This window comes from Dichomitus squalens, assembly GCF_000275845.1.
Source record: "Dichomitus squalens LYAD-421 SS1 unplaced genomic scaffold DICSQscaffold_5, whole genome shotgun sequence".
Taxonomy (NCBI): Eukaryota; Fungi; Basidiomycota; class Agaricomycetes; order Polyporales; family Polyporaceae; genus Dichomitus; species Dichomitus squalens.
Genome location: NW_006766887.1, coordinates 1,407,566 through 1,434,955, shown reverse-complemented (window position 1 = coordinate 1,434,955; position 27,390 = coordinate 1,407,566). Strand labels below are relative to the sequence as shown.

The 27,390-nt window shown below is 56.3% G+C and overlaps 10 protein-coding genes across 10 annotated transcripts; 6 read left to right on the top strand and 4 right to left on the bottom strand.

Annotated features, from left to right (window-relative positions):
* Positions 1-437: 437 nt before the first annotated feature.
* DICSQDRAFT_167568 (uncharacterized protein) lies at positions 438-1,430 on the bottom strand (the record flags this gene model as incomplete). The annotated part of the gene is made up of 1 exon (XM_007363161.1): positions 438-1,430. The coding sequence occupies one exon, from the start codon at positions 1,428-1,430 to the stop codon at positions 438-440; it is 993 nt and encodes a 330-aa protein (XP_007363223.1).
* Positions 1,431-1,459: 29 nt separating this feature from the next.
* DICSQDRAFT_178837 (actin-like ATPase domain-containing protein) lies at positions 1,460-4,995 on the bottom strand (the record flags this gene model as incomplete). The annotated part of the gene is made up of 5 exons (XM_007363160.1): positions 4,655-4,995; positions 4,351-4,596; positions 3,876-4,158; positions 2,950-3,813; positions 1,460-1,815 (listed from the first exon to the last, which is right to left on the bottom strand). The coding sequence occupies exons 1-5, from the start codon at positions 4,943-4,945 to the stop codon at positions 1,460-1,462; spliced, it is 2,040 nt and encodes a 679-aa protein (XP_007363222.1). The 5' UTR covers positions 4,946-4,995.
* Positions 4,996-7,932: 2,937 nt separating this feature from the next.
* Positions 7,933-8,730, top strand: DICSQDRAFT_53466 (WD40 repeat-like protein; the record flags this gene model as incomplete). Its single annotated transcript, XM_007363159.1, has 2 exons — positions 7,933-8,150; positions 8,418-8,730. Coding segments are annotated over 2 exons (531 nt in total), but the record flags the coding sequence as incomplete, so codon positions are not given.
* Positions 8,731-10,106: 1,376 nt separating this feature from the next.
* On the top strand, positions 10,107-10,697 carry DICSQDRAFT_53582 (uncharacterized protein; the record flags this gene model as incomplete). The annotated part of the gene is made up of 1 exon (XM_007363158.1): positions 10,107-10,697. One exon carries the CDS (start codon positions 10,107-10,109, stop codon positions 10,695-10,697), a length of 591 nt encoding a protein of 196 aa, XP_007363220.1.
* A 1,835-nt stretch (positions 10,698-12,532) lies between these two features.
* On the bottom strand, positions 12,533-14,087 carry DICSQDRAFT_167564 (uncharacterized protein; the record flags this gene model as incomplete). The annotated part of the gene is made up of 2 exons (XM_007363157.1): positions 12,533-12,550; positions 12,630-14,087. 2 exons carry the CDS (start codon positions 14,085-14,087, stop codon positions 12,533-12,535), a joined length of 1,476 nt encoding a protein of 491 aa, XP_007363219.1.
* A 354-nt stretch (positions 14,088-14,441) lies between these two features.
* DICSQDRAFT_167563 (uncharacterized protein) lies at positions 14,442-16,046 on the bottom strand (the record flags this gene model as incomplete). The annotated part of the gene is made up of 1 exon (XM_007363156.1): positions 14,442-16,046. One exon carries the CDS (start codon positions 16,044-16,046, stop codon positions 14,442-14,444), a length of 1,605 nt encoding a protein of 534 aa, XP_007363218.1.
* A 1,296-nt stretch (positions 16,047-17,342) lies between these two features.
* DICSQDRAFT_134057 (cell cycle checkpoint) lies at positions 17,343-18,731 on the top strand. Its single transcript, XM_007363155.1, has 7 exons — positions 17,343-17,390; positions 17,438-17,552; positions 17,607-17,777; positions 17,828-17,987; positions 18,059-18,236; positions 18,306-18,443; positions 18,520-18,731. The coding sequence occupies exons 1-7, from the start codon at positions 17,348-17,350 to the stop codon at positions 18,627-18,629; spliced, it is 915 nt and encodes a 304-aa protein (XP_007363217.1). The 5' UTR covers positions 17,343-17,347; the 3' UTR covers positions 18,630-18,731.
* Positions 18,732-19,333: 602 nt separating this feature from the next.
* Positions 19,334-20,236, top strand: DICSQDRAFT_81662 (uncharacterized protein). Its single transcript, XM_007363154.1, has 2 exons — positions 19,334-19,668; positions 19,760-20,236. Exons 1-2 carry the CDS (start codon positions 19,364-19,366, stop codon positions 19,836-19,838), a joined length of 384 nt encoding a protein of 127 aa, XP_007363216.1. The 5' UTR covers positions 19,334-19,363; the 3' UTR covers positions 19,839-20,236.
* A 786-nt stretch (positions 20,237-21,022) lies between these two features.
* On the top strand, positions 21,023-23,659 carry DICSQDRAFT_178832 (uncharacterized protein). Its single transcript, XM_007363153.1, has 3 exons — positions 21,023-22,552; positions 22,618-22,686; positions 22,765-23,659. Exons 1-3 carry the CDS (start codon positions 21,041-21,043, stop codon positions 23,404-23,406), a joined length of 2,223 nt encoding a protein of 740 aa, XP_007363215.1. The 5' UTR covers positions 21,023-21,040; the 3' UTR covers positions 23,407-23,659.
* Positions 23,660-24,467: 808 nt separating this feature from the next.
* Positions 24,468-26,808, top strand: DICSQDRAFT_53756 (cytochrome P450; the record flags this gene model as incomplete). Its single annotated transcript, XM_007363152.1, has 12 exons — positions 24,468-24,600; positions 24,657-24,754; positions 24,817-24,908; positions 24,969-25,104; positions 25,175-25,347; positions 25,419-25,673; positions 25,721-25,795; positions 25,849-26,063; positions 26,164-26,419; positions 26,477-26,509; positions 26,575-26,603; positions 26,657-26,808. 12 exons carry the CDS (start codon positions 24,468-24,470, stop codon positions 26,806-26,808), a joined length of 1,647 nt encoding a protein of 548 aa, XP_007363214.1.
* Positions 26,809-27,390: the final 582 nt, after the last annotated feature.

Below are 27,390 nucleotides of genomic sequence, written 5' to 3'. Positions count from 1 at the left end.
CATTTGACTGGGGCTTGTCCCCGCGCACGACCACCGCAACTGCGTGCTCTATAAGCTAGGCCCTCATCGGCAATACCTTCGTAACATCAGCACCTGCGAACTCAACATGCAGTGTTGCTCCCTTGAACATCACTTTGTCGCCGTATGGACAGTATTTCTCATCCTTTTCCATTCCTCCAATTGCGTCATGAAAGGTTATCCCCTTGCAACTAGGCGACGAAGTTCTGCATTTCCGATTTCCTTACGTTCACAAGTGCCTTTGAGAGCTGGTGGTTCTTGGCACGATGGATGTCATTGTGAACATGATGATGATGACTGTCCTGCACCTTGTGTCAATATTCACCTCGAGGTTCATAGTCATTGGTCTCCCCGTACAAGCTTTGTCAGCTGTGGGAAATCCTACTGTCTGCCATCTACATATGGGTCGTAACATCCGCTTATAACGCACGCCTTTTGCGAGGGGGGAGTAGCAACACATCATCGTCTGAGGTGAGCACATCATCGTAGGGGTCGGATGAGTAGTCGTTTATGTCGTCCCGCTTGAATTTGTCATCGTACTCGCCAAATATATCATCGTCTGAGTCCGAGAATACGGAAGTCTGAAACAGCCTCCGTGCAGTATGGTACGCTGACGCAGGCATAGATTCCATCTCCGGTACCCAATGATCGTTGGAACGGGGCTTCCTCTGGAGGGCCTTCTCAGCCACCTGGCAATATCTTGTTAACCCGAGACGCGTCGCTAGCAAGAAGGCCAGCATGGGCTCGTAACTTGCTGTCTTGATCCATTGGGTGAGGATCGCGTCGTCGACGAAAGAAATCTTGTACTTGCGGGCACATTGTGCCAGCTGAAGCAAACGGCCGGGAGGAAGATGAAGCGCGTTCGCCTTAGCATGTACGGACACGCTTCCGGGGTAGAGGAGCTCTAAAATGGTCTCTAGGTCTTCGCTGCTGCTGTCCAATGCGAGGACAGGCAACGTGAGATCACCATCGGAGATCCCGGTGGCAGGAAGTCTGAGGATGCGCTGGCGCAAAGACGGCGAAGAGGCCGCGAGGATGATCTTATGCGTCCGAAACTCCACTCCATCTGCGGCGCGACAAACGAGATCCACAAAGGGCCGCTCGGTGAACTTGGGGGAAGCGGTGGAATAGTGAGGCCCCTTGGGACCAAGACCTTGCTTGGCATGTTCTGGACTCGGCTCGCAGAACTTGAAGGTCGACGGGACACGTCGGTGTATGCGATAGACCTTTATAAGCCTGAAATACGCTCCAGCGGTCACTTCTTTGAACACGCCAGGTAGCTTTTCTCCCGGGATGGGCTTCTTTACTAACTTGGCCGCTTGTTGCGCTAACTCTTCCAGTCCGACGGAGCAGGCGACAGCCCAAACCTCAAGAGGTTCGCTGGCGACGAGGGCGCTCAGCCTCTTTCTCATAGTAGCTGTCGCCGCGTCCATCTCGTACTTCAACGCTGCGCGGAGGACGGGTTGTATGTCCTCAGGAGTGTGTGCAGTGCGGGATCGCGCACGGGGTAACACAGGCGGAGAAGATGGTCTAGGGGTTCGCTTGTTTCCGCGAGTTCCACGACAGCCTTGCCTCCGGAAGATTGCCCGCTGCTCCCCTGGGACGCGTTTCTGACCAGTCGGCGGATGGAGAGCATGTCGGCGAATATGGGAGATGCCTCCACGAGTATGATGCTGTGTACATGGAGGTCCATGCCATCGCTACTTCTGAGGATGATGTCTGTGGCTGGGTTATTGAAAGGAGGAAGAGGAGGCAGTTCAGTTTTGGCCCGTATCGTGTGACCGGCATGAATGATCGCTGTGAGAAGGCATATATCAGTGGGAGTTCCGCTACTCAGGAAAGAGAATTCAAGGCACACCTGGTGGTAGTAGCTAAGATGGACGAATAAGCGCCGAACCTGCAGCACTCCGCCGACGATGTGATGAATATGGTTTGTTATTCGGCAGAAATTAGATGAAACCCGTTCTCCGTCTGGAGATGAGCCACATTCTGTGCACACCGCGCTATTGATCTCTACCCTTCGAAATCAGTCAATTCTCATCGTTAAGATTGGCCGCGCGCACAACCAACTACATCGCGTGCCCGGAACTGTCACGCTTGGACCTGGTTTGGCGGTTTGGCGGGGAGAAATGTTTGAAAAACTATAGGCTCAAGAGTGAGCTCCCTTCTCAAAAATCCAAAACCTGAGAAGTGTAGCTATACAGTGTCGCTAAATTTCTCAGGTTCTCGATTTTCCATTTTCTCTCTGTGTACAAAGTAGATAGACACGGATCGTTCGCCATTCTTCTGGCGCTTACAGGATGTCTGAATCCGGTACTATCAAAGAAGGCGAAATATCGTTCAAGATGGTCATATACATACACCTTGCCATGCAACACGCCTGAACAAAATCCAAGGAACAGTAACTCATGCTCAACCACAAGGAGCAATTACCAAAAAACCGGGAGAACAGTCACAGCAGACTATGCAGATCCAAGGGGCGTAAATTGAGGAAAATACGCTGCTGTCGACACCGGAGGTACACTTCTTCCCCGACTGGGTGGTTCCTGCATGCTGCCTGACAGAGCGCGAGACCCCACAGGCATCCGGAAAGCACAGTTGTGACCCTTGACAAGCAGATAGAACAGATCCTGCGAACATATGAAGTCATAACACATGCAGGCTTCCTAACAGAGCACAACTCGCTGCAGACTTGTCGACTATAATTCATCGCGTTAACGGGTTAGACGCCTTACTCACGTGCTTTGTAACGCTGTGACATAGTAGTCGATTGTGCGCGCGGCCAATCTTACCAGGTATTACTTTTTACAGCACATCTAAATAAACACCAAATCAAACCAACAAGGGTCCTGGCAGTGATTACACGAGCGCACAGCAGGAAACATAAGCAAGCAGTCCGTCCCCAATCGGAGCGATAGACACCTCACGCACCCTGGCCACGCTCAGCACATATCCGCACCACCGCGTCCTCAGCCGCCCGATACACGCCCACCAAGCCCGCGTACACCCGTTCCCGCCCCCAGTCCGGCTCCGCGACGCACTTCCTCCGCGCGCCCTCCCCGTCCATCGCGCGCATCTCCTCGAAGCTCCCCGCGCCCCCGTTCTCGCGCCGCCACCACGCGTACCGCGCGAGCTGTGCGCCGCCCTCCGCCGCGCCCTCCTGTCCCGCGACGAACACGCGCATCCCGAACACGTCCGCCGCCGCCTGCCGGATCACCGCGTTCGCGGACGACCCGCCCGAGAGCACGAGCCGCTGCAGCGGGGGCGCGTCCGGAGGGAGGATCGCGGCGATGCGCGCGCGGATCGAGAGCAGCTGCGATTCGAGGATCGCCCGCGGGTGCGCGGACGCGGGCATCTCCTCTTCCGCAATCGGCTCCGGTTCCGGTTGCGCGTCGTCGGCGGGCGCGGTGGGGTAGGAGAAGAAGAAGCTGCCCTGGACGTTCGGGGGGATGATCTCGGGGAGGGGGAAGTAAAGGCCCATGACGCCGGCGTTGCCCGCGGGGCGCGCCTCTACGAGCGCGTTGAAGCGCGTCCAGTCGCCGTCGGCGTAGCGGTCGCGGACCTGCTCGCGCGCGAGCGCGCCGTTCTTGTAGCAAAGCATCGCGATGTGCGCATCAGGGGTGGTCGGGTGCGACAGGAGGTGCGAGGTCGTGAAGCGCGCCGGGGCGGTCTCGGCGGGGGGTATCGAGAGGAGGAGCGTCGTGGACGTGCCGAGGGAGAGGATGGCGTCGCCAGGAGTAGAGAGCGCAACGACCGTCGCGGGGTTGTCCCCGGTGAACGGTGCGATCTGGCATTCTGTTGCGGCGCGTCATCGGTATATGCGCGGACTCTGGGTCGGTATGAATGGTGCGGCTTACCTGGGTTGAAGCCCCAGCGTCGGACCCAGTACGGGCTGATGGCTCCGAGGAACTCGCCGCCGGGCGCGGGCTCTGGCCCAATCTTTGCGCGCAGCTCCGGTCCGCCGCACGCCTCGAGCAGCCGGTCGTCCCACTTGCACGTCAGGACGTTCATCAGGTTCATCCCGCTCGCATCCGAGACTTCGATCGGCGCGATGGAACCGAGGAACAGCGAGGGCATGAAGGAAGATACAAGGGAGATGCGGGCCGTAGCATTGTATGCGTCCGGGTTTACGCGGCGGATCTGTGTGGAAAGTTTGTTAGTGTTCGATATTAGACTTGTGAGAGCGTATGTAGAGCTCGGGAAAGAAGGAGAGAGTCCGAGAGCGCGAGAGTGTCGGAAAGATCTCGAACCTAGCAGACACAAATTGAGGAAAGAGGGAGATAGGATGGCAGAGAGCGCACGCAAACAGATGCAAGAAGCAGCACCGCTCACCCTGGAGATTTGATTTCCGGTAAATCGCTCATACGCCCTGCTGCCCGTAAGATCTGCGAGGGCCTGCGCGCCGCCGATCGCCTCCTCGAGCTCGCGGCATTCGCGTGTCGTAGACGAGTCCTGCCAAATGGGAGCGCGGGGCAGCGAGAAGGCGTCAGGCTCAAGCTGCTCTGCAAGCGGGCGCGAAGCGTCGAGCGAGGCGAGCAGGCGTTCTGCGTCTTTTGACCAGTAGACAGACCCGTGTTGCTGAACGTGCGCAGGTCAGCACACCTCGTGTACGTAAAGCCGTCAAGGGCATACGCACCTGGCCGTCGCCTGAGATTCCGAGGATGCGAGAGAAGTCGACGCCAGCGGCGCGCATGCGCTCCATGATGAGGTCGTACGCGTCGAGCCACATCCGGACGGGGGAGGTGACCTCGCCGGGGTCGGGGCCGCGGATGGCGCCGTTGGTCGTGCGATAGGAGGGGAGGTCGCGGTCGAAGTTCACGGAGGATTCGTGAATGAGGGTGCCCTCCGAGTCGATAAGGACTGCCTTGAGGCCCTGGGTAGAGAGATCGAGCCCGAGGAAGAGAGGATCGTCGATGGATGAGGACATGACTTGGCGATGCTGGTAGGCACCGAGATGAGGAAGGGCGAGGATCGCTGGAGATGGGAGGGGGACTGAGAATGAACGTGGGCGAGTGCGAAGGCCATCTGCGGAGAATTTATATGGGCGAGGGGCATGTAGAGTACTTATGGTCCGGGACGAACGTCTTCGAGAGCTGGTGAGGCCCTCGGACGGTGGCCAATGGCTAGAGGCAGGCTGGCGGGCCGGTGGGCTCCGGCTCTCACCAAGCTCGCACGCAAACGGGCCCAGCCTCCGCCGCCCCTCCGCCGCCCCTCCTCCGCCATCAGCCTCGCGCTGGTTCACAGCTCGCAGACAGCCTCACGGAGAAATTGCGGGGTGTCCTGTCACTGTATTATGCACGGCGCGGTCGCCGGGCACAGGCTGAACTACATATAGCAGTTCGGAAATCACCGTCCACTGGCCCTGATCAAGTGCAGCAAGGCTTGGTCCTGACATAGCCGTGTTATGAATCCGCCGCGAGCTGTACAAGTCGGTGGTTGTGGACGGTGCGCGGAGACTACGGTCACTCACATACCAGCTAGTCGAAGGCGAACACGGTTCCCTGTGCATCCCGACTCGTTGAAGGAAGGACGCTTGCTGACACATGTCTCCGACGCCCAGAACTACCTCACCACGCGCCTCCGATTCCTCGCCAACGCCCACCACCAGCCGATGTTCGTCGTGCAGCTCTCGAGGACGATCTCCATGTCAAGGTTTTCGCCGATTCAAATCTGAAGGACATCCGTCTCACCAGGCTGCTTGCATGGTATGGACCGGTCGCAAGCAGCACTCCAGGCCGGACGTGCCTGTATTTCCCGAAGGCATTACATCCTAGGCTTTCTCCACTCCGGCCACTGGCTTGTCTCTCGCACGTTGCACGTCTCTTGCGTCTTTGGCTCATCGTTGTACGACGCGTGTTCACAGAACATCTTCGCACAAGACACGTTACTAGCCTTGAACGCGTGTCGCTTGTATGTCTTCTGCTCAGGCCAACATAGCATCCTCAATAATCCTGTCCAGGCGGAAAGGAGCAGGCACGCATCCATCTCCGACGCACTGTCTTGTCTTGGACGCAGATCTCACCAGCGTAAGCCTATGTATCAGTGCATGTGCACATCATTACACCTCCTTTGCCTTTGCTGCCCAGTGCCACAGGCTGGACACTGTCGATGGTGTCCGACTGTCGAAGAGGATGATCGCTTCGCAGGGAGGTATCGATCATGAGAACGATCGCGGCCCGTGGACCGCTGGTTGTAGTGTGCATCTTCTGCACTCTGCTTTCCTACGGACGGGATGTATGCTACATTTTGGGATTCATGTAGATTTTTGTCTTTTGAAAACAACAGGAGTTGAGATCAGTGTTATCGTCCTAGCTTGGTGACGACTAGCACATTGCAATGGACGCATTCCGAGAAGTATGAGACGTTGTAACATTCGGAAGAGATGTCTGCCTGCATGATCTGATTGCGATCCCTAAGTCGAGATGCCTTGCCTCGTGATTTCGGCACAGCCTTGTCGGGCCTAGCACACCTCGAGCTCACCGTGTCACTCGCCGACAACAAGTGCCCTCTGACAACTCATTGGCTACTCATGTCTTCCCCGGACGACTTCGCGAACTCCCTTCATGCCTTACCTTCGGTGTCATCCACCGTGCGGTCCCCGGCGCTTCCATGGGAGGTCATCGAGAGAGTTATCGATCTCTGCTCCGGCGACAAGAACACGCTACGCACCTTCGCCCTCACCTGCAGCCAGCTCCATCCTCGTAGCCTCTTTATTCTCTTCACGAATGTTGAGCTCCGATGTGCGACACAGCTCAAGGGGTTCTACGACTCTGTCCAAGCTCAGTCACACCTTCAGCCTATCGTGCAATCTCTGTCGTTTCCGTGGAATGGTTGCTCTCCATTCTCACTGCTGTCCATCCTCCCCAGTCTCCGTCATGTCACATTTGATACTATCCCTGGGTTCAATGGGCTCTGGCCCCCGCCCGCCCTGCCCAATTATCTCTACCACAGGCCATTCGTGACCGGCATCCGGAGTCTGACTATCCGCCGCACTTGGTTCCGAGCGGGAAACGCTTTCCTCCACTTCCTTTCTGCCTTTCCAAACGTCGAAAGCCTCACCTGCGAGGATTCGTCTCTGACTACATCTGAAACCACTCCTATGGTTCAAGATCATTTATCTCCTCAATTACAGCTACGAACGCTAAATGTGAGGGTCAACATGGTCATCTGTACTCCTCGATTGTGACACTCTTGGTTTCCTTTCAGATTCTTCGAGGTGTCTGCCAGCATGTTACAGAGCTCCTATTTCAGACAGCTCGGTTGGCGATCACGAGTCCGCTTGTAATTGGGGAGCGTACGCGTGCACTTCATCTCCTATTTGTATCGCTCATGATTTCCAAATCAGAATCCGTCCCGCCTCCACAATCAGGCGAGGGTCATCAGACCTCCCTAACATGGTGGATGAAAGCTCGGATCGAGGATTTCCATCAAGCTATCCGCGTCTTATCCAACTCGAAGGAGACAGCCATAAGCGATGTCACTCTGGTCCTCTGGGATGAATCCATTGGGTCCCTATACAACAATTGTTGTCAACCTGCCAGCCTGGAGCTCTGTGAAAAATTGGAGAAGGTCCTGCTCAGATATCCCCTCCATCGTGTACTGTTGACGGTCCCTGGTGGCCCAGTCCTGAATGCCCGGAAAACGATCTCCTGGTCGGACGAGATCCGCAGGTGCTTCCGTCCACTAAGCGAGAAATGGGCGCTGACGGAAGACGTCAGATACTGTAAGTATCATTCAGCGACCACGATTTCGAGTTGGGCGTTGACTTGAATAGCTGGGAAACCCGGGCATGACTCGAGTGTCACCGCATTCGGGGTCTCCTCAGATGGCCGGTGGGTAGCGACGGCCTCTTTGGACACCACCATCATCCTCTGGGATGCCCGAGATGGATGTATCTCGCAAGAGTGGATCTCCCACAACGGGGAGGTCTTGGATCTTGGATTCGCACCAGACGGACGACACCTCGCGTCTGCAGGTGCAGATGGAGAAGTCGCAATCTGGGACATCAGCGGCGGCAGCTCATACAAAGTTGCCACCCTCGAAGGCCACACTGCTTCCATGTCCCCAGGCTGCGCGTGGTCCAGCAGCGGTGCTCGCATCGCATCCCGCGACCCCGACGGTACTGTGCTACTGTGGGATGGACGAACATTCCAGCCGCTACCTCTTGACCTTGACCGTCACGGCGATATCCCTACAACACAGAAAAAGCCTCTATTCTCTCCTGATGGCCACTGGCTTCTTTACATAGACGGGGAAGGGTGTCACCTTTGCCAGAACGACGTTCTATCTGGTGCATACCTCACACTCCCATTCCAGCGAGATCGCGAGCACGAGTATCCCCTCAGCGCCGTATTCAGCGCCTCGAGCACGCACGTCGCTGTGGTATTTCAAACCGGGAGAATCCGTGTTTGGGACATAGCAACTCAGCAGGAGTATCCGCTCTGTGAGGCGCACGGAGGCTGGCTCAACACTGTCGTGTTTTCCCCGGATGGTCGGCTGCTGCTCTCGGCGTCACGGGCCACGGTACAGATACGGGATGCACGCGCCGGTGCCATGGACCAGTCGTTTGACGGACACGAGACGTTGGTGCACCAGGCATGCTTCTCCCCGTGCGGGAGGTTTATCGCCTCTGCATCTTCTGACCGCACGGTGAGGGTGTGGAGGACGAGCGACGGATCGTGCTTGGCAACGCTCTCCGACCACGGCGGCTAGGTCAAGTATGTTGCGTTCACTCCGGACGGGGAAATGCTGTGGTCTGCTGCAGACAATGGGTTGGTCTTGGCTCACCGGCTTCAGGACATCATCCCGGAAGAATCAAGACTGTAGACAAAGCTGTGCAGTATACCAATGATCCCCACGTTTGGCTTCGCATCTCATACGTCTACATCGGAACGTACATAACGTGTCTTGACCGGCAGTACGGCCTCGATCTCGCTTACGGTACTCTGTATAGCCTTGTTCGATGATCCATACTACGACCGTCACTCCCGGAGAGGCTCGCCCGGTGTCTTTTCTATTCCTGAATCATATCTATCCCTCGCCGGTCAGACAGATCCCACCTACGTTCTACTCCCTGGAGTTACAAAGGTACGTCAGGATTGGCAAGGCATCCCTACGCACATGCATCATGCAAAGGTACCGGTCACCTCATGTTCACAGTTGGAGGAGTGTGTCCTCATGCCTTGTTCCCTCGGTTCTCGCAAACCTTACCGGCCGCTAGGGTGAGAGCACACGCGATGGTCGATCGACGTGCGGTACGAACGTCTTAGAACGCACGGGGCGAGGAACATCTGAGGCTGTAGGAGGGACGGTCAAGCTCAGTGCGTCATTACGAGTAACAGGAATATACATCAATGAAGTGAAGAGCAGAAGGGTCCAGATCGGAGGCTGCATACGAAAACAGCACCTAGATGTCTTGAAGGACATAGCGATTGAGGAGGCTATCGTGGAAACCTCCATGGCAGCCCCGTTTCAAGGTCCCAGAAAGGGTACCCCAAGGCATACTAGAGCTTCATCCGACATGGAGGCCCTGACTCTAACGTGTACGTAGTACAAAAGTAGCGCAACGTCTAAACATGCGCAGACGGCTCTGAATGTTCAAACATTCAACAGCAAGGTACGGTGACGTAAAGAGAGACGCGACCCCGTGACAGGACGCGGTACCGCGATGTGGGCGCGTGTTTGTTTGGGCGTCTGAAGGAGGATGGTTCGAATTGGAGCACTCACCGTTTGCTCTCCCCTTACGACCCCGAGTCCGCCACGATACCCCCCCGTCAAGCAATCGCCCCCATCCTACCACCATGGGCTTCTTCAAACGTTTTCTTTCCTTGGGTAGCAGCAAATCCAGGAAGAACAAGAAGAAGCAGAGCGCGGCCCATGCCACAGTCGATGCCGAAGGTCGCATCCTAACTCAACGGCCGGCCCAGGACGCGGACTCCAACGCCAACAGGTTATTACGTTCATCATCAACCAAGTTCTCCGTCATGTCCGCCATTGACTACACCCAGCTCCCCCCTATGCCCCCTCTTCGTGAGTACTTCTCCAATTTGTCCCGTCTCACAATATCTCACATACACCCAGCCCATTCAATGAACGACCTCTTGGCTACCCCTCCCCTAACTCCCTCTCCCTCCCTCGTGACCGTCGCAACCACTCCCGGCCTCTCGCGCAGTGGGACGTACCTTGTCAAGGTTCATGGTCGCACGACACATTCGCGCACCGAGTTCCCACGAGCGAATCCTCCCGCTTCGCCCACCAAAGCGCGCAAAAACCAAGTGTCCTCTACACCAGAGCCCGCGGAGCGTGACACGTCCGACGATGAGGACTATGTGGATCCTGAGCAGCAGCCTCGTCTCAAGGCCGTCAACTTCACGCCGAAAGACACGTCCAGGTTGTGCAAACTGCGGAGGGACCCTTCCGTCGCTAGCCTCCTAGATCTCTACGACGACCATGGGTGTCTTGACTCGAATGCATTCGCTAACTCACCACCCTCACCAGCGCCTATTCATGATGTATCTGAGGGCCGCGAGCCTAGGCCGCGTACAGGATCCACTCTCCGGCAGCTGCTCGGTGAACCTGCCTTCGCAGTTAACAACACTACTGAAGGCGATATTTCTTGGGCCGAACGATTCTTGGAGTATGTTTATATCGTTGGCTTCAATCATGGCCATCTGAGCTGATTGCTTTCTTAGCGAACAACTTGGCGATGACTCTCCTCTTCCCTCTCCTATTACTCCCCAACTCGAGACGCCTAAGGAGACTCTCTTTACCGATGCTCTTTTTGAACCACGTGTTGCAACAGCCGACGCCACCCTCTCTTCCCTCCACCCCGACTCGAGCATGAACTACCCTGCGATATCGTCTATGGAGGTCGAAGTGAGCGAGGAAAACGTGCGGGACGTACCCGTGATCGAGGTCATCCCCGTTTCCAAGCCTCTGCTTCCCGATCCGAAGACGCCTCAGCGGGCGTCCGAGGTCTTCGGCTTCCTCAGCCGCCGGAATACCCTTACCATCAAAGAGCGAGACCTCCCTCCCCTTCCGCAGATGATTAGTACTCCCGAAAACACCGGGGAGCCCGTACTACAGCACCCCGAAGACGACTTACTGCACCCGCGTGACACTTCCCTCGGCGAGCCCACCGACGCGATACACTCGGCCAACACGAGCCACTCCTCCACCCAACTGACCTCCAGCGACACCCACTCCACCGCCTCTCACGCCCAGATCCAGACCGCGACGATGACGAAACTCTCGACCGCCTTCGCGGCCTCTACGACTTCGCTCAACCTCTTGATTAATGCCGCCGACTCGGCAACAGACTGCTCCGATAACGGCCTCCCCACCGAGGTCACATTAAATACTGGTGCTGCCCTGGCTGCAAGCCACGCCACCGGCTCGTCGCTCTCGAGCAGCAACAGCATGAAAGTGCCCCCAAGCAAGATCCCGCGCGGCCCGCGCCCGCGCCCGTCGTCCACCTGCAAGCGCGACGCGCCCTCTCCAGTCGCGCGTGACGAGTACGACAACAACTCATACCCTGAGAACCAGTCGGGTTCCAGTCCGAGCTCCGACAACGTACCCCAGCCCGCAGAAGTCCCCGCGCGCACTCGCGAAGCGTTTACCAACATACCCCAGCGGCAGCACCGCCGCGCGACCTCTCGCTCGTCCGGCCGCGCCGCCGACGCGCTCCTCAAGGACGCTACCGCCGCGTTCCTCAGGGGTCCCGACCCCTCCTCGTCCGCCGGACCGTCCTCTTCGAAGGAGGACGATCGCAAGGCCAAACCCGCGCCACCCTCGCGCAAGCGCTCCACGAAGCCCGAGCACGTCGCCCAGGCCCAGGGGTGGCACAAGCGCGACAAGGAGAACACGCCCAGCCCGCCTGCCTCGCTGTCCAAGTCAGCACCGCGCCGAAAACACGCGGCCTGCGAGTCCGGCTCCGCGTCCGCGATTGCGGGAACGATGGCGATGGCGGTGGCGGTGGCGACGCCGATGCGCACGCGGATGCTGCAAGTGGGGGAGCCGCCGTCGCCCGCGTCGAGCTCGGAGCTGTCGCCCGTGGCGCGGGAGATGATGAACGACCTTAGGCAGCAGCGCATGCGCGCACGGCAGGTCGAGCGGAGGAGGGGGATCTGGGTGCGGGAGTAGAGCCCCGGGTCGGGGTTGGACGGACTGGGTAACTCTTGGGATCTTGGACACCACGATGTGTTATCACAGTTATGTTACTGTGTGCAGATGCACAGAAAGTGTACTTTATAGCGCTGGCGTATTCGTTTTTTCCTCTGTCGTAGGCTCTACATAGGACGTAGGCTACGGTAGGCTTTGATAGAAGGTTTGTTTATGTTCTTCATGTTGACTGCTTTCGGTGTTCGCTTTTGGATTCTCATCAGTACGTGATCTGTCACGCATAGGACGTGCGACGTGGAATGTATCGGGCATAGCGCGCATACATTAAGATCACTCCAACGATACTAAGCGGTCCTGTGGATGGAGAGGGCCTGAATGGAATGGAACTGCATTATCAAAACACCAGTTCCACCTAGTCGGAATGAGCGCGAGGTACGACGCAGAGTGTTCAGTACGCTCACCTGCGAAATTCGCCTTCTTGCTTCCCGTACCGCTGCATCTTGAACAGACAGCTTTTGAGCGAGGGTGGCGCAACGCGTGCACCACTGCCTAGCTGTCGTTGCCGCGTCGAAAGCTGATGGGACAAGCGGGATGTCTTTCGGGTTGATGTCCGCCTTTGCGACGAGTTGCTCGACGTATGTGGTCAACCAGGCATCTTGGGACACTGGCGATTTGGAGTCGACATACTCTACGTCCCAGCCTTCCAGGCGAGGTACTTTTCGTGTAGGCGGGTTGCCCGACGATACCTTTAGCGACGTGGTCAGTAGAGACTGGAGGACTTCCTTTGCGATGGCGCGGCAGGACGCGTGGTAGGTAAGAAGATGGTGGTAAGCCCGTGCTGGGGAACTCTCCATTTCAGCCACATAGCCCCCTTCGAGAGGGGTGTGCAGCGTGTGTTCTGCCGCCGTCGTGGCACAATCTCGCAGCTGTGCACGAGAGGCGATGAGGTAAGCCCGCAAGGGCTCGGCTCTCGCCAGATCCTCCCACTGTGGCAAAATGGCGATGCGAAGGCTTTGCATCTCGTACCTCGTAAGCGCTGCAAGGATAGCGGCGAGTTGTGCGGGGTACGGTCGATAGTCCGGTAGCTGCCCCGGATAGCATAACCCCAACAATGACTTGAGTAGCTGAGCGGGCTCGCTCAGCCGGAGGACAGGGAGATCTGATTCGGAGGTGGGTTCGGAAAGATCATCGATCTGTCTCTTCAGGACCGGCGACGCGGAGGCTAAGAAACCTCTGTGTGCCGGGACTTCTATGCCATCGGAAGAGGTACACACCAGGTCCGGATACGGGGCCTCAGGAGGAGCGGCAACATAACCGCTTGTCCCAGAGGCCTCAGAAGGCGTCTCGGTCGAGGAAGAAATGAGCCGGAAGCTATCTTCGACTTTACCTCCCTTGCGATGGAACTCGCGCAGGCGGTAGTAGTCCCCTGCGGAGACTCCCTCCAGGGCGCCGACTGCAACATTGAGGGGTGCCTGACGAACGACAATCTCGGCTGCACCGCGGCGTGCGACGTCCTCCAGGCCGGTGCGGCAATCTATAGCCCACACTGCGGTAGGATTGGTAGGAGACAGTGAAAACAGCTCCCCTTTCAGCACCGACAAAGGTAGCTCCGTATCGTACTTCAGCGCAGCCTTCACCGCCAGCTCGATCTCTCCCAAGCTGCGAGGCGAATCGGGCTTCACGATGGGGTAGCAGATGCGTAGGATGATGTCGAGGGTCTTGTGGTCCTCGGTAAGGCCGATGATTGGGCGGCCGTCCATCTGGGGTTGCGGGATGGAGAGGATGGACTCGAAGACTGGGGAAGCTTCGATGAGAATGTGGCTGCGTACGCAAAAATCGACACCATCGGCGCTGCGTAGGACGATATCTGCGTCAGGCTTGTCGAATGGAGATGATGCCAAGCGTGGAGCAGGCGCTGCCGTTTGCGATGAGGTGGGAGACTCAACCATGATAATGCAGGCGAGGACGAGAGCTGAGAGCAGTCAAAAGACCGCGCGTACGCTCTCCTTAAAGAACGGAGAAAGACACGTGAGATTCATCGAAGCGTTTAGATACAGAACGATACTCCGGATGTTCCCACACGCAATCGAACAAGTACCAGATTCTGTGTGACGGGCCGCGGTACGGCAGCACGAGGCTTCGGCGGCCCAGCACTATTCACCGTGCGGGTCACGGTCATAGTTCCAGGTGGGCGTTCCCGTTCCTCAACTGCTTGTCGGCCTGAAGAATTCATCAACGCATCCTAAGTTGAGTTTCAGTAGCAAACTCACGGTGTCGCAATTACCCCAATCTTTACAGCACTGTCATGCCCAGTAACTGTATCCGTCCCAGTGCACTTCCGGAACGTACTCCTCCAGGCTCCGAATGTCGGCCGCGGTGATATTGAAACACTCAGTGAGATGCAGGTGTTGTATCGGTCGGCCGTAGTGGCAACGCAAGGTCAACCATTCTATGAGCTCGTCGATAAATTCGGTCGCGGCGCTCATGGACCTGAAGCCGACGAGAGGCACTTGGGTGAGCATGAGGATACAAAGCTGAGGCGCGATGATTGACGGGGCGGAGTCCTCCGCTCCCTGTGAGTCCACACTGGACAAAGCCGGAAGGAGGTGTCTGGTCGGCTCGTGATGGACGGACAGCCTGTATAGCTGCGGCATGCCTGCGAATAGATCCTGCCACGGCCATAACTGGTTGAGGCTCATTATTACCTCTAAATTCCGAACACCAGAGAACATATCGACGTTTTGTAAGGAGTAGAGGGTTACGTCGTCCGAGAATAGGGGAAGGTAGAGCCCCAGTGTCATCCATGCCGGTTGGGTGGCCCCGGTGCGAAAGTCCAAGTCTCCAAGCCAGCCCGATATGGACAGCTCTTTCCAAAACAGCACATACATGCGGACGGTCCGAAGCGCTGGCGAACGCGTAAAGTGATCCTTGAGGACATCGATCAATGGTTTTGCGGTGCTAGAATCGGTATCAGTGTGACAGGACAGGTTTGAGACCGCCGCAGGGAGCGGGGTGAGGTGATTAAGGAGGTTGGCGGAATCTAGAGGCTTTCCTCTGAGTTCGATCGTGTGGAGTTGGGGAAGGATGATGGTACGAGACGGGGATGGCAGGATTGTGATATCGCCGGTAAGCTCTGGTATGGCGTATTCTAGTTGCAGGTATCGCAGAGCGACCATTCTCCCTAGAGCTGAGAGAAGGTGCTCGAACGGACCGAGGACGCTGTTTGGGACCCCCGAGGGATGGCTGACTGAGAGTCGCGTGAGGATCGCGCAGAATAGGCAGTTTTCCCAACCAAAGGGGATCCTACGAAGTTCTAGATGACGCAGACGCAGGTGCTGCTTTTGAAACAAAGCCGAGGGCAGGACGTGACTTTTGCGATCCCATACGTAGCCGCTGGAGAGCTCTAGTGTTTCCAAGAGCCTGCCAGGTTGGCCGACTGCCACAGTGGCCGCGAAATCGCATATGGCGTGAGAGTCGCCAAACCCCCGGAATTCCTTCAGACGATGCGACTCGTGGAGGAATATATGGTCGAGGAGCGCACGGTGATCTCCACGACCGGAAAAATCAGAGGTCGCGACGTGGAGTGGGGCTTGCTTGGACAGCGCAAGAAATGTGTGCACCACAGGTTCCCGTGTGAGGAAGATGAATGCCCAAAAGCTCGGCGTGTCGTATGCAATCGCTCTCCAGGCATGGCAGACGCGTGTAATGTTGAGCCAGGGATAGGCGTGCGGCAGGTTCTGGGAGTAGCAGGTGCCATCCCTCTCGAAGAGGGCTCTGACAACATGTATAAGAATGATCGATATGATTTCATTCGGAAGACGGGAAACAGGGGCTGTGGCATTGAGGCGACGCTTGTATTCAATCGTGGCCTTTTCGACAGATGCCATCTGGGCCAGGTCGGATGGCATAGCGGTTGACTGCTAGATGCCTGAGATGAGAGTCCAGTGTCTTGCGCTGACAGACATTGAAGAAAACAAAGGGACCTGATATAAATTGAAGTGTGTTTGAAGGGCAGGAGTTACTTGTCGTCCCTTCAAGTGGCAACTATTGTAGTTCGTTGTATCATCAAGGAACAAGACAGTGGCAACTCATGATGTTATGTAGAAGCGCCCATGCGCTTTATGTCGCGCGTCTCGTCACAGACCGCAAGCGGGTTCGGGATCCTCCGGAGTGTCACGTTGTCTGCGTCTAATTGGCTAAGATTGGCCGCCCGCACAACCTACTACATCACGTGCTCAGAACTGTCACGCTTGACCTGCTTTGGCAGGGAGAGATGTTTGCAAAACTATAGGCTCAAGAGTGAGGGCCTTCCTTACATATCCGAAACCAGAGAACTGTACCTATATAGTGTCTCTAGAGTTCTCAGGTTTCCGATTTTCCGATTTGCCTTCCTGAACAAAGTAGATAGTCATGCATTGTTCGCGATCTCTCAGGCGCTTAAGACATGTCTGAATTGGGTACTGTCCAAGAAAGGCGAAATATCATTCCCGCTGGCAGGGAACATACGGCCTTGCCTCGCAACATGCCCAAATGAAAGCTACACCAGAGTAACTCAGTCACAAATCTAGGGGCGCATGCACAGAAGAAACCAAGGGAACAACTTTCACTGCGGGCCAGACGGAGCCGAGTAGCGAAAAACAAGGAGAATGTGCCGCTGGCGACACCAGAGGTGTGTTTACCCAACTGGGTGATGTGCACAAGCTTCCTAACAGAATGAAAAATAGGTCCATTGCCCCAGGCATCCAGGAAGTCTGATCGAAACCCTTGACAGGCGGAGAGAACAGGTCCTGCAAACATATCAGTCATTCAGTCAAGTTGTTGCCGAGATATCAAGGCCGGCTGCACTCACTTTCGGTTCCCCTGTACAAGGTAAGCATTGGAACCAATCAGATGTATACTAGCAGCATACATACATGTGGGACTTGTCGACTTAACTCATCGCGTTAACTAGTTTGACGCCTTACTCACGTGCTTCGTAACGCTGTGACATAGTAGCAGGTTGTGCGGGCGGTCAATCTTACCAACGCCGTGCCGCACGCCACCGCGTCCATCGTTCTCTCAACCGCTGCAGCCGGCCCACACAATTGACTCTTACCTGCGCATCGTGCTTGTGTGGTCAGTAAGGCGAACTGCCAGTGTACACGGTATATATATGCACTATGCTGTGAATAGCTGCAGCCTGCTGCTCGCCCGCCCCAGCCATCAAAACATGCGGTTCCGAGCCACAATTGAGAACGTCGACACTTTTGTCAGTGCGTATATGTGGCTTGTTAGCAGCGTTTTACTAACAATTCCGCAGAAATAGTGCAGTCCGTCGAGAAACTTCAGAGAAAATGCATCATCAAGTTCGGGGAACGAGAGATGCGCATCATATGCACAGGCGACGCCAACGAAGGCGGCATACAAGTCTGGTCGTGAGTAATATCATGGAGCAGTCGTCATGCGTGGTCGCTGACGAGACAGCCCAGGACAATAAAAGTCTCTTCCCTCTTCACGGAGTATCGCGTACAGTCCAATTCAAATAACGAGATCACCATTTCTGTCTTCACGGAATCGCTTCTATCTGCACTGCATTCTGCTGCCGCCTCTTCGTCAAAGACCTCGTCTTTCTTAGCTTCAGATAGCGAGGTGATCATGAAGTAGGTCTATTTCTCGACGCCGCCCATCGTCGGATCGTTGACCCCCCTAGGCTGGCCAAGAACCCCGAGAAGAAGTCAGTATTGAGCTTCGAAATTAAAGGAACGACTTCCATGGGCAGCAACGCGCTGATTCACAAGCAGCTCCTGATCGACGTCTTGCGTCACGCCGACGTTGATCGTCTCAAGGAACCTCTGTGTCCCGAGCCAGACGTAGGTCGCAGCTAATCCGCGATCTCCTTATAAAATGCGACGAATCTCACATAGACGTGGGTCACCTCTAGGTCCATATCCTACTTCCTCCATTGGGCAAGCTTCGAACCGTCGTCGAACGCCTGCGTTCACTCGCTGCAGAGGGCATCCATTTCCGCGCGAACCATTCGGGGGAGCTCCAGCTATCCACGAGCACAGAGAATGCGCGTTTGGAGGTCGTCTGGAGTGGTTTGACCAATCCACCTATGTGTGAGTTCCGCCTCTGGACCATCTGGACACTCATCCACGTCTCATCTCGATCACTCACACACGCGACAGCCAGGAACCCCGACGGCACCCAGAACACTGACGAGTCGGAAGTGAAAGACCCAGCGGAGATGTTTGGCGTGCTCGTCTCGCACAAGTGCCTCACCAAGTTCCTCACCTGCCACGTCATCTCATCCACGACCATTGCATGTTCGTCCATAGCCCTTGCTACCGCTATCTCGGCTCTCTGGAAGTTGCTGACATCCTTACGTGTCGCTGCACATAGGTATATGCGCGAATCACTGCATGATCCTCTACGTCTACATCGGGAACGTTGCTGACGCGGGCGGCGTGCTCACGTTCTATATCCCCGCGCAATTTGACGAGCCTATATGACGTCGTCCGTGTCTGTGCATCGCTCTCCGGTTAGTTGAGGACGCATTGTCCATTGCTCCCGCCCCTCTGTTCACGCGTGTCGATGCTTGAGATCAAGTAGTTGCCCCATCGCATCTCCGCCTTCTCGGATAGTGGGCGGAACTGAGGGACACCCAGGGGGCAGGGAAATATGGAGTTCTCAATCTCGGAGAAGCGGCGCTCAGGCAGCACCACAACAATGAGCGCTGCAGATGACTGTCGCTGCAGGCGATGATGAACGGAGAGGACAGGACGGAGCATTAACAACTCATGTATCGGTGGCAGAGGATAGGATGCGTTGCTTGCTATCTGCGTCAGAAGGTCCGTGTGGGGTCTCGTAACCGTGGCAGCAATAAGACGCCTCTGGATAGAATTCGTGATATCATGAAACAGTGAAATGACTGTAGCAGGTAGCGCTGCGAACGAGGATCCGTCTACGGCTGGCGATAGCACGGACTTGTCATGGAGGAGAAGTGTGCGCACGGACGACACAATGACCGTGTAGACGATGGTTCCCCTCGTCAGAGCATCGCCCCAGTACTACTATAGTCTATCTGTCAATGCTGCTCTCGCATCCAAAGAATTTGATGATTCCACCGGCATGTGCAGAGTCCAACGCCTCCGCCGGTCTGTGGCGGCAGTCCACTAGCGCGCGACTGATGCGCGCCCTGCGTTCTGCCGCTTCCCGCCACGCTGTCATCAGCACTCCGGTCAGCATGCCTCGCGAACACAAAATCAGAGGAAGTGAGGGGAGGGATTTCGCTATGCTCGAGCGCAACCTACTCTCCCATCTTCGCCTGGCTGTGCTGCTGTCGCTGTCGTTCGCATCGCTGCTCCTCAACACCCGTCTCCCCACGCCCTCTGATCCTGGGTCCGCACAGACGCCGCAATCGAAGACGGGTCTCGCGATCTCGTGGATGGAGCTGATGGCGGCCGTGCTCGCCATTGCGGCGGGGTTGTGGGAGTACTGGCAGGGCTACATTGATATGAAGACGCAGCGGGGCTTCTTACGGGCTACCCAGTGAGTCTGCAACTTCCAGGATGATTGTTGAAACCATTCGTTGCACGGAGAGCTCATGCTTCCATCTGTTTGTCTCCATTCATATGCGTAGGACACATCTTGCGATTCTGAGCGTCGTTGGCATCGTCGTCTTCGCCTCATGTCTGATGCTCATCTCTACCGACGTCTGAGGGGGCTCAATTGTGACGGTGGCAAAGGTTTCCACGGTATATATCGGACGTCGGTGCCCCTCCAGCCCTAGAACTCAAACGTGTAACCCCGGCCTGTCCTGCGCCCGCACAAGCGGCCCCACTCTGCTGTATGCGCACAGGGGGAAAGTCGCGGCACTGCCAGCAGATTCACCGGGATGTGCCCAATCTATCTTTTGCTGCTGTCGTCGAACGGGTTCTCTGATGATATGTAGTCTTCTTCCCCCTGATACTAGTGTGACCCCAGAAGCGACGGCCCAGAATGTATTTCGTGCATATCTCCATCGCATCTTCCCCCATAAATCTCAGATTTGGTACACTTGATCTGTATCGTAGACAGTATATACCCGTCAAATATGAAGGCGATCGGTGGAATTTTGCTTCGAGCATCGTGGAATTACACGTCTGACCCCAGAAACGACGGAAAGGCGCCCACAGATTGTCACCAATGGTCACGGTGCCGAAGACTACCGATTTAAACACCGCCATTATCAGTCGTTTGATAACGACGTTGGCGGAAGGAACACTAGTCGAGGCGCTCAAAATCAAAGTCAGCCTTATCTCGGTCAGTGGCTGAATGTCACGCACGAGAGACCCCCTTCCCATTCCTCAGGTACCGCAATCCGTGATGCTTCGGAAACTGGATTATAATACTCAGTGCACATGTTAGAAATAATTTTTGGAGTTACAAGAAGATCGGCAGGGCCGATCTCTTTGTGGCAATTCAACAAGGTTAGTAAACCCCTGGAACCCTACTCAGATTGACTTGTATCGGGAGCGAATTCCTCCCGATTTCCTTCTTTCTTTTTGGAAGTAATAGTTCAGAAGCACATGGTCTCATGTGTAACATTTGTACATTTATTGACAGGGAAATGCGAGACCTGGAGGCGTGTCAGTCGCTTCTGGGGTCAGGCGCTTAATGCGTCGCTTCTGGGGTCGCACTAGTAGTGCGCATCGTGTGAACGACACAGACTTACGGAGACGGGCTGCAAATCTGTCCGTCCGCATGCTCGTCCTCCGTAAACTCAAACTGCACTGCCGTCCTCGGGCGGTAGCGGTGTCGAGTGTACTCGTGCCTGGGGCTGGGCCTTCCTCTGTGCACAACTCTGTGGCACAGCTCGCGCTCCGGGAACTCTTATTTCTGCCTCAGCCGCGCTCAGGATCCTCTCACTCCTATCACGCAAATGGCCTCCCTCGCTCTCGCTGGGCCTCCCAGGCCCCTCCGGACCCTGAACGCTGGGATGCACGGCACTGGCAGCGGCACTCGCAAAACGCGCAGGATGTCCGTGGTCCGGCAGCCGCGCAGTCACACCCGGCGGGAACTCTGTGACCGTCTTCCAGCTACACGTTTCCGGCGTGCCTACGTCAGTGCTCCTGTCCACCGGGCTTCTCAGCATTCGCGGCATCGACAGGCACTTCTGCCTCCGACCGTGCACCGCTCTACTACCCCGAGGTTATCTTATGGGGCCAGCTCTTCAGCAGGCCCTCCCGCTCGCGCTGCCGTTGTCAGCGCCCCACCCTCCCTGGCTATGTCCGCCACTGTTACCGCCATGGCGTACACCCCCTCGCCGCAGGCGAGTACCCCCACCGCGAGTACATCGCCACTCGTGATTCGCCGAGGCCGCAGCGCGACCCCGCTCTTTCTGCATCGCACGCCGACCTACCACCCGCATCCACGGAGCAGCGCTTCGATGTCGCAGCTGGCACAATCGCGGCCGCCCAACGCGTCCATGTCGCAACTCGCACCAAACAGGGTTCCCCCATCGACGTTCAACAGGGCGTCCGCGCCTCCAACAAGCTCGCGCGGCGCGAGCGAGTCAATGAGGATCCGAATGGCCGAGCGATCATCATCATCAACAGAAGTTAAACACATTCCGAAGCTGCGCGCCGCGATGGATCACTCTGCGCCACCTTCCGCGTTATCAAGAGCGTCCACGGGTCACTGTATCCGGCCACCTCCCACGGACGACTGCGTCCAACCATCGCGCGCCTCTCCAACCCCATCTACATCCGTGTCTGCGTCGCCGTCGCCGTCGCCACTGCCCTCATTGCTCTCCTCGCCAGCGCTGGTTGACAAAGACCTTCCTCCCGTGCCCTCTCCCACAGAGCCTCCCACTCCCTCCGAAGAAGCCCTGGATCCTGTGTTCCGTTTCCCGCCGCTTCCACGCCCGTCGCGCATACCGAGCCTGCGTCCCCTCTCCTTCGACGCGGAGGCTACGATCCGCGAGCTTGAGGAGCTGGCCGCTTCTATCATGTCCCAGGATACAACGCGAGAGGCCGAGACGCTGGCCGCCTCGTTCAAGGCCTACGGCCTTCCCACCATCGAGATCAACCTATGGCGTGATAACGAGATGCCGGCGGCTATTCCGGAGGAGAGCAGCCCTATTACGCCCCGCCCAATCATGTTTACTCGGAAGGATGTGCCGTTCGCTGCGAGTCCCGGAGACTCCTTCCAGTCGAACGCGAGCCTCTCTGTGCCGCATATCGTGGTGACGGACCCATCCACCGAGGATCTCCCAGAGCAACTGCACCGCAGCCTCCCTGCACTGGTCAGCCCTGGAGGAAAGACAGAAGCAGGACAGGGAGACGATGAGGAAGAGTTGCAATGGGTTTGCGACTACGGCGCGTGGGGCATGTCCGATAAGGGGAAATGGAGGGCCTCCGTCGGAGAAGAGGAAAGCAGCGACCACGATTTGGTCAGTCCTTCGCTGCCTAGCAGCTGAATCTTCTCGCCGGGAAGTAGCTGACGTCTTGGATGCAGTCGCCGAAGTCGAAGAACACGCCCCTCCCTCGTGCGAGCATAGATAATACGTACATCTACGAGCCCATGGTGCGTCGTTACTTCTCTTTATCTTCGTTCATGCCACTTCAGCTGACGTGCTGTCCATGCTTCCTTCGGTGCCTACAGGGCGCTCCCGAGTTTCTCGTCGGTTCTTCTACATCCCCTGTGGTCCGCGCCATGACTGGCTACCGCAGTCACATACGTCCTTCGAAACGCGCCGCAACTGAAGCCTTTCGTGCTCGACGCCGTAGAGCCGCTCCGCTCGCTCTCGCAAACCCCGCGCAGGCAGAGTGGGAGCTAGAGACGACGCTCGCGAACGCTCTCTTCCTAGGCACTTCGAAGCCTCCCCGCCGGCCCCAGACCGCCCCCAACACCGCCCGGCCTCGCCAGCCGACGCCACCCTCGACATGGCTCCATCTGAAGCGAAGTATGCCTTCGACCGCTGGCGCAGATGGGCCTCCGCCTGGTCGCGCCGAGGATCCTGGTGTGGTTCTGCACACGAGCACAGGCGAGGGCGAAAGCAACAGGCGCTCAGATCCCATCCCTGTCATTCCACACACTCTCTTCCCATCGGCCATGTTCTCAACGCACGATCTACACCCGCTTAGGTTCCAAGAAGGAGACCGGACGTCGCAAGGCGTTCCATGGCCTTCGATCCCCGCGGGCAGCGGCGGAAGCGGGACCGGCTCGGAGCCGAGCACCCCACGACCCAGTGGGCGTCCGCGGCTCAAGTCTCTGAAGGGTCTGTTCAAGCATTGGTCAAAGTAAAGCATCTCCGCTCGTTGTTTTTGTCCTTCGTCGTACGTTCACTCGTTCCCGACTCTTCGATCCTCCGATCCGGTGCTTAGAGGTACGTCGGACTTTCGTATGCGTCACTCTGGCAGGTCCGGACGTAGGGCGCATCGCGGTCAAGGCAGTATCTCTCCGACTCTCTTATCTTTATTCGTCTTCCCTTCTCTAAATTACACCAGTATATTTGTGGAGTATCACCTGTATCACTATCTATACTTTTTATACTGTCTTTGCTCATATCATACTGAAATGTGATACTCATCGTAAGTTCAACTTTTCCGTCCTGCAGACTGCGCTTCTGTCGCCGTGTTCGCAGGTCGCCGTGTATCATGATGTTTGTCCTCCGGCGAAGTTCTGCATGGAGCCGAACCTTTGGACGTCGGCTACTACTCGCTGCTACGTGCCTTACAGCGCAATGAGCTGCAGCTTGCATACATTGGCCGAACGCTCCTCAGCCTACATTTAGTATGTATCGTAGACTGTGTCTCGTTCCCATCCGTTTTAACGCTTCCTGTTGATCTAGACTTCTTCCTCCGGCGCTCGTTTCCTCCCCGCGGCCATATCTATGGACGATCGTTCCCATCAATCCTGCCGTTGTACTTCTGCGGCGCAGCGATACACTGAGTGCAGAGGCATAGAGGCCCGAAGGACGCCTGGAGCCCACACATATGTAGACTACGCATCATCAGGAACACGTCCTCTTCCGACTTCCATGGTCGCTTCGCACTCCACCACACGCTGTCGGCCGAGCGCTGCTCCCACACATCCTGGTCGTCCGGGTACTGTACAAACGCGAGGTTCAGAAGCTGCCGCTGACGCTCCGGATCAGTATCGACGCCGAGCTGACATTTCCTCTCCTCGTCATGAGTCTCTTCCCACCCACTTTGGCCGTTGTAATCCCCATAGTGCCTGCGCTTCCACTTGGTGTACTTCGCTGACCCACGTCAGCACCGCGACCCGGTCGCACGCTCCCGGCACCGGTCCCAATGTATATATTGATCGCCGCTTCACCTCTTTGGATCACCATACGCTACACCATGGGGTTGGATAGCTCTCTCATCTTCGCATGTGTCCTGCTAGGCAGTGTCCTGGTATGGACTGTACGGAAATTCTCCACAGCTTCGCCCTTCCGAAACCTGCCAGGCCCACCTTCGCCTTCGTTCCTCAAAGGTTTACCCTGCCCGCTTCTCCTCACATCTTGAACTCACACATGACCATTCTTGCAGGAAATATACAACAGCTCTCGGGCAGGCACAGCAATGAGTGGGTCGCCCACCTTGCCGAGACGTATGGTCCACTATCCAAGATAACTGGACCCTTTGGCGTAAGTGACGTTGAGCGTTTGGCCCACAGTCTGCTTCTGATCACTGGACGCTATTCACATAGCGGCCTTGGTTGCATGTTTACGACCCGAAGGCTCTATACAGCATCACCATCAAAGATCAGGACATTTGGCTGAAGAATAACACTGTCGCGAAGTGAGTCACAATGTTGGTTACTGGCCAATCCTGACCCACGCCGACTGATTGACTATCTAGTCTCTCGTTGCTCGGACCAGGGCTACTAGTAACAGCAGGGGCTCAGCACAGGAAGCAGCGCAAGATGCTCACGCCGGTATTCTCGATCGCCTATCTTCGTAGCATCACATCTGTCTTTTATGAAACCACTTTCAAGGTACGCGGGCGTCGCAGCCCTTGGATATGCGTCACAGAACCCGCCGCTGATCATGGCGACTTGATGACAGCTCCGAGATGGTCTCATCGCTGATATCCAGGATGATCCGAAGGAGATCGATATCTTAGGGTGGATGGGTCGGGCTGCGCTCGAACTCGTCGGCCAGGGCGCGTTGGGCTACTCCTTCGATCCGCTGGTAGAAGATGTCCACAACGACTTCGCAGAGGCCGTGAAGTCGTTCTTGTACGTCGCAAAGACTCCAGCATCGTGCCAGTCGACCCTGACTAACTGCAGGGTCATAGCTCCGCATTGAGTGCGGTAGCCCTTTGGAGATCGATCGCTTTTCCAGTGCTGGTCTTGGGTAGCAAGCTGTTGCCGCCCCAGTGGGCTGACTGGATCGCGGACGTACTTCCGAGCAAGCGCGTGCAACGTATGAGATACATCACTCGCACGATGAGGAAGCGTTCCGAGGAGATCATCGCCGAGAAACGGGCTGCTCTACAGGAGGGTGATCGGTCCACGTTGCAACAGGTCGCGCAAGGCAAAGATATCATGAGTATTTTGTGCAAGTGACATAGCATTCCCCATACATCACATGTCTAGAACTACTAAACAGCGAATCAGTGAAGGCGAATATGGCGGCGTCCCAGAAGGAGCAGCTGTCGAATGAGGAGTTGACCGCGCAGATCTCGTGGGCTATTCTCCTTACGACCGTCGCCTCCTTTGCTGATCATCACTCTGCAGAACGTTCATTCTTGCCGGGATGGATACCACTTCGAACGCGACTGCACGGCTGCTCTATCTCTTGGCAGAAAATCCATCAGTGCAGAAGAGACTTCGCGAGGAAATCCTCGAAGCGCAGGCCGGTGAGGAGATCAGCTATGACCAGCTCAACGAGCTGCCGTTCTTGGATTCCGTCTGTCGCGAGACTCTTCGACTGTACGTCTCCGTTCCCCGGCGTCCTTTGTCTCTACTCACAATTCTCCGTAGCTATGGACCTGTCAGGAGTCTGGCTCGCCGGTGCGCAATCGATTGCACTATTTGTGGAACATCCCAGAGGTATTCTCAACATCATTTGCAGGCCGACCGTGGACACGGTTTTACCACTACACGAGCCCATCCGAGGAGAGGATGGGTCCCTCATTACGGAGGTCGCCGTTCCGAAAGGTACAGTCGCAGTTCTAAACCTCTGGGCATGCAATACGAACAAGAGTATCTGGGGCGAGGATGCGTACGAGTGGAAGCCGGACCGTTTCCTCTCGCCCCTTCCCCGGACTGTCGAAGAGGCTCGCATTCCCGGGGTGTACTCGAACCTGTGAGGAGACACTACTGGATATGAGCGGCCGTTCGCTGATTGAGTATACGATACCAGCATGTCGTTCCATGGCGGTTTTCGCTCCTGCATGTGCGTGTTGTCTGCTGTTGTATCCGCGTTGACAAGTGATTGTCAGACTAACAACACTCGAACAGCGGCTTCAAATACGCCCAGCTTGAGCTCAGTAAGTCTATACGACTTGACAAGTATCGGCCCTGACACGCGCATCACTCCTAGAGGTCGTACTTTCGGTGCTCGTTGCGAACTTCAAGTTCGAGCTAAGCGACAAGGAAATCGTATGGAACAACGCAGGGGTTGCTTATCCCACCGTTGGAAAGGAGAGCAGCAAGCCAGAGATGCCGCTCAAGGTCTCGGTAATCCGGTCTTGATCATTCCACGTCTGCCTCCGTAGGCGTTGGCTTGCATAGGCACAATCTCGTTCGTCGCGGCATCTTGATGGTCACCTGGAGTACTACTCGGATGTCACCAGCTTTCCTGCCTAGATTTCGTTGCTTTCACCGGACTCAAGATGTTTAATATTGAATTTCAGTCTTGTCCACATCATGATGTGAGCCCTCTGTTCCGACGCTTCACGCTCAAAGCTCCAAGCTTCCCGGAACACCTGGTAACATTGCAGGGGTTCTGGCAGCAACACACTTTCAGTGAGGCGTAGGCTGTACCACTGTTGACAGCTGCTCTGTTGCAGACTATCATTGCAAAGACGCTGGCATCTTGAAGATCTGGTAAGGGAAAGTTCAACGTGGATGTCTATACCTTGCTTCCACACCGAAGAGCGAAATTCCTTCCCCGTGACGGCATCCGAGTCAAATCACTTCCTGAGACATTTGTCGTATTGGTATTCCCACTCTCACACTATGAGCCGTAACCGATATTTTGGTATTTCATGGACGTCTCAAAGTTTGTGGTGCATTTCATTGACTGAGTTCCGCTGCTAGAAGTTAGTAAAACAC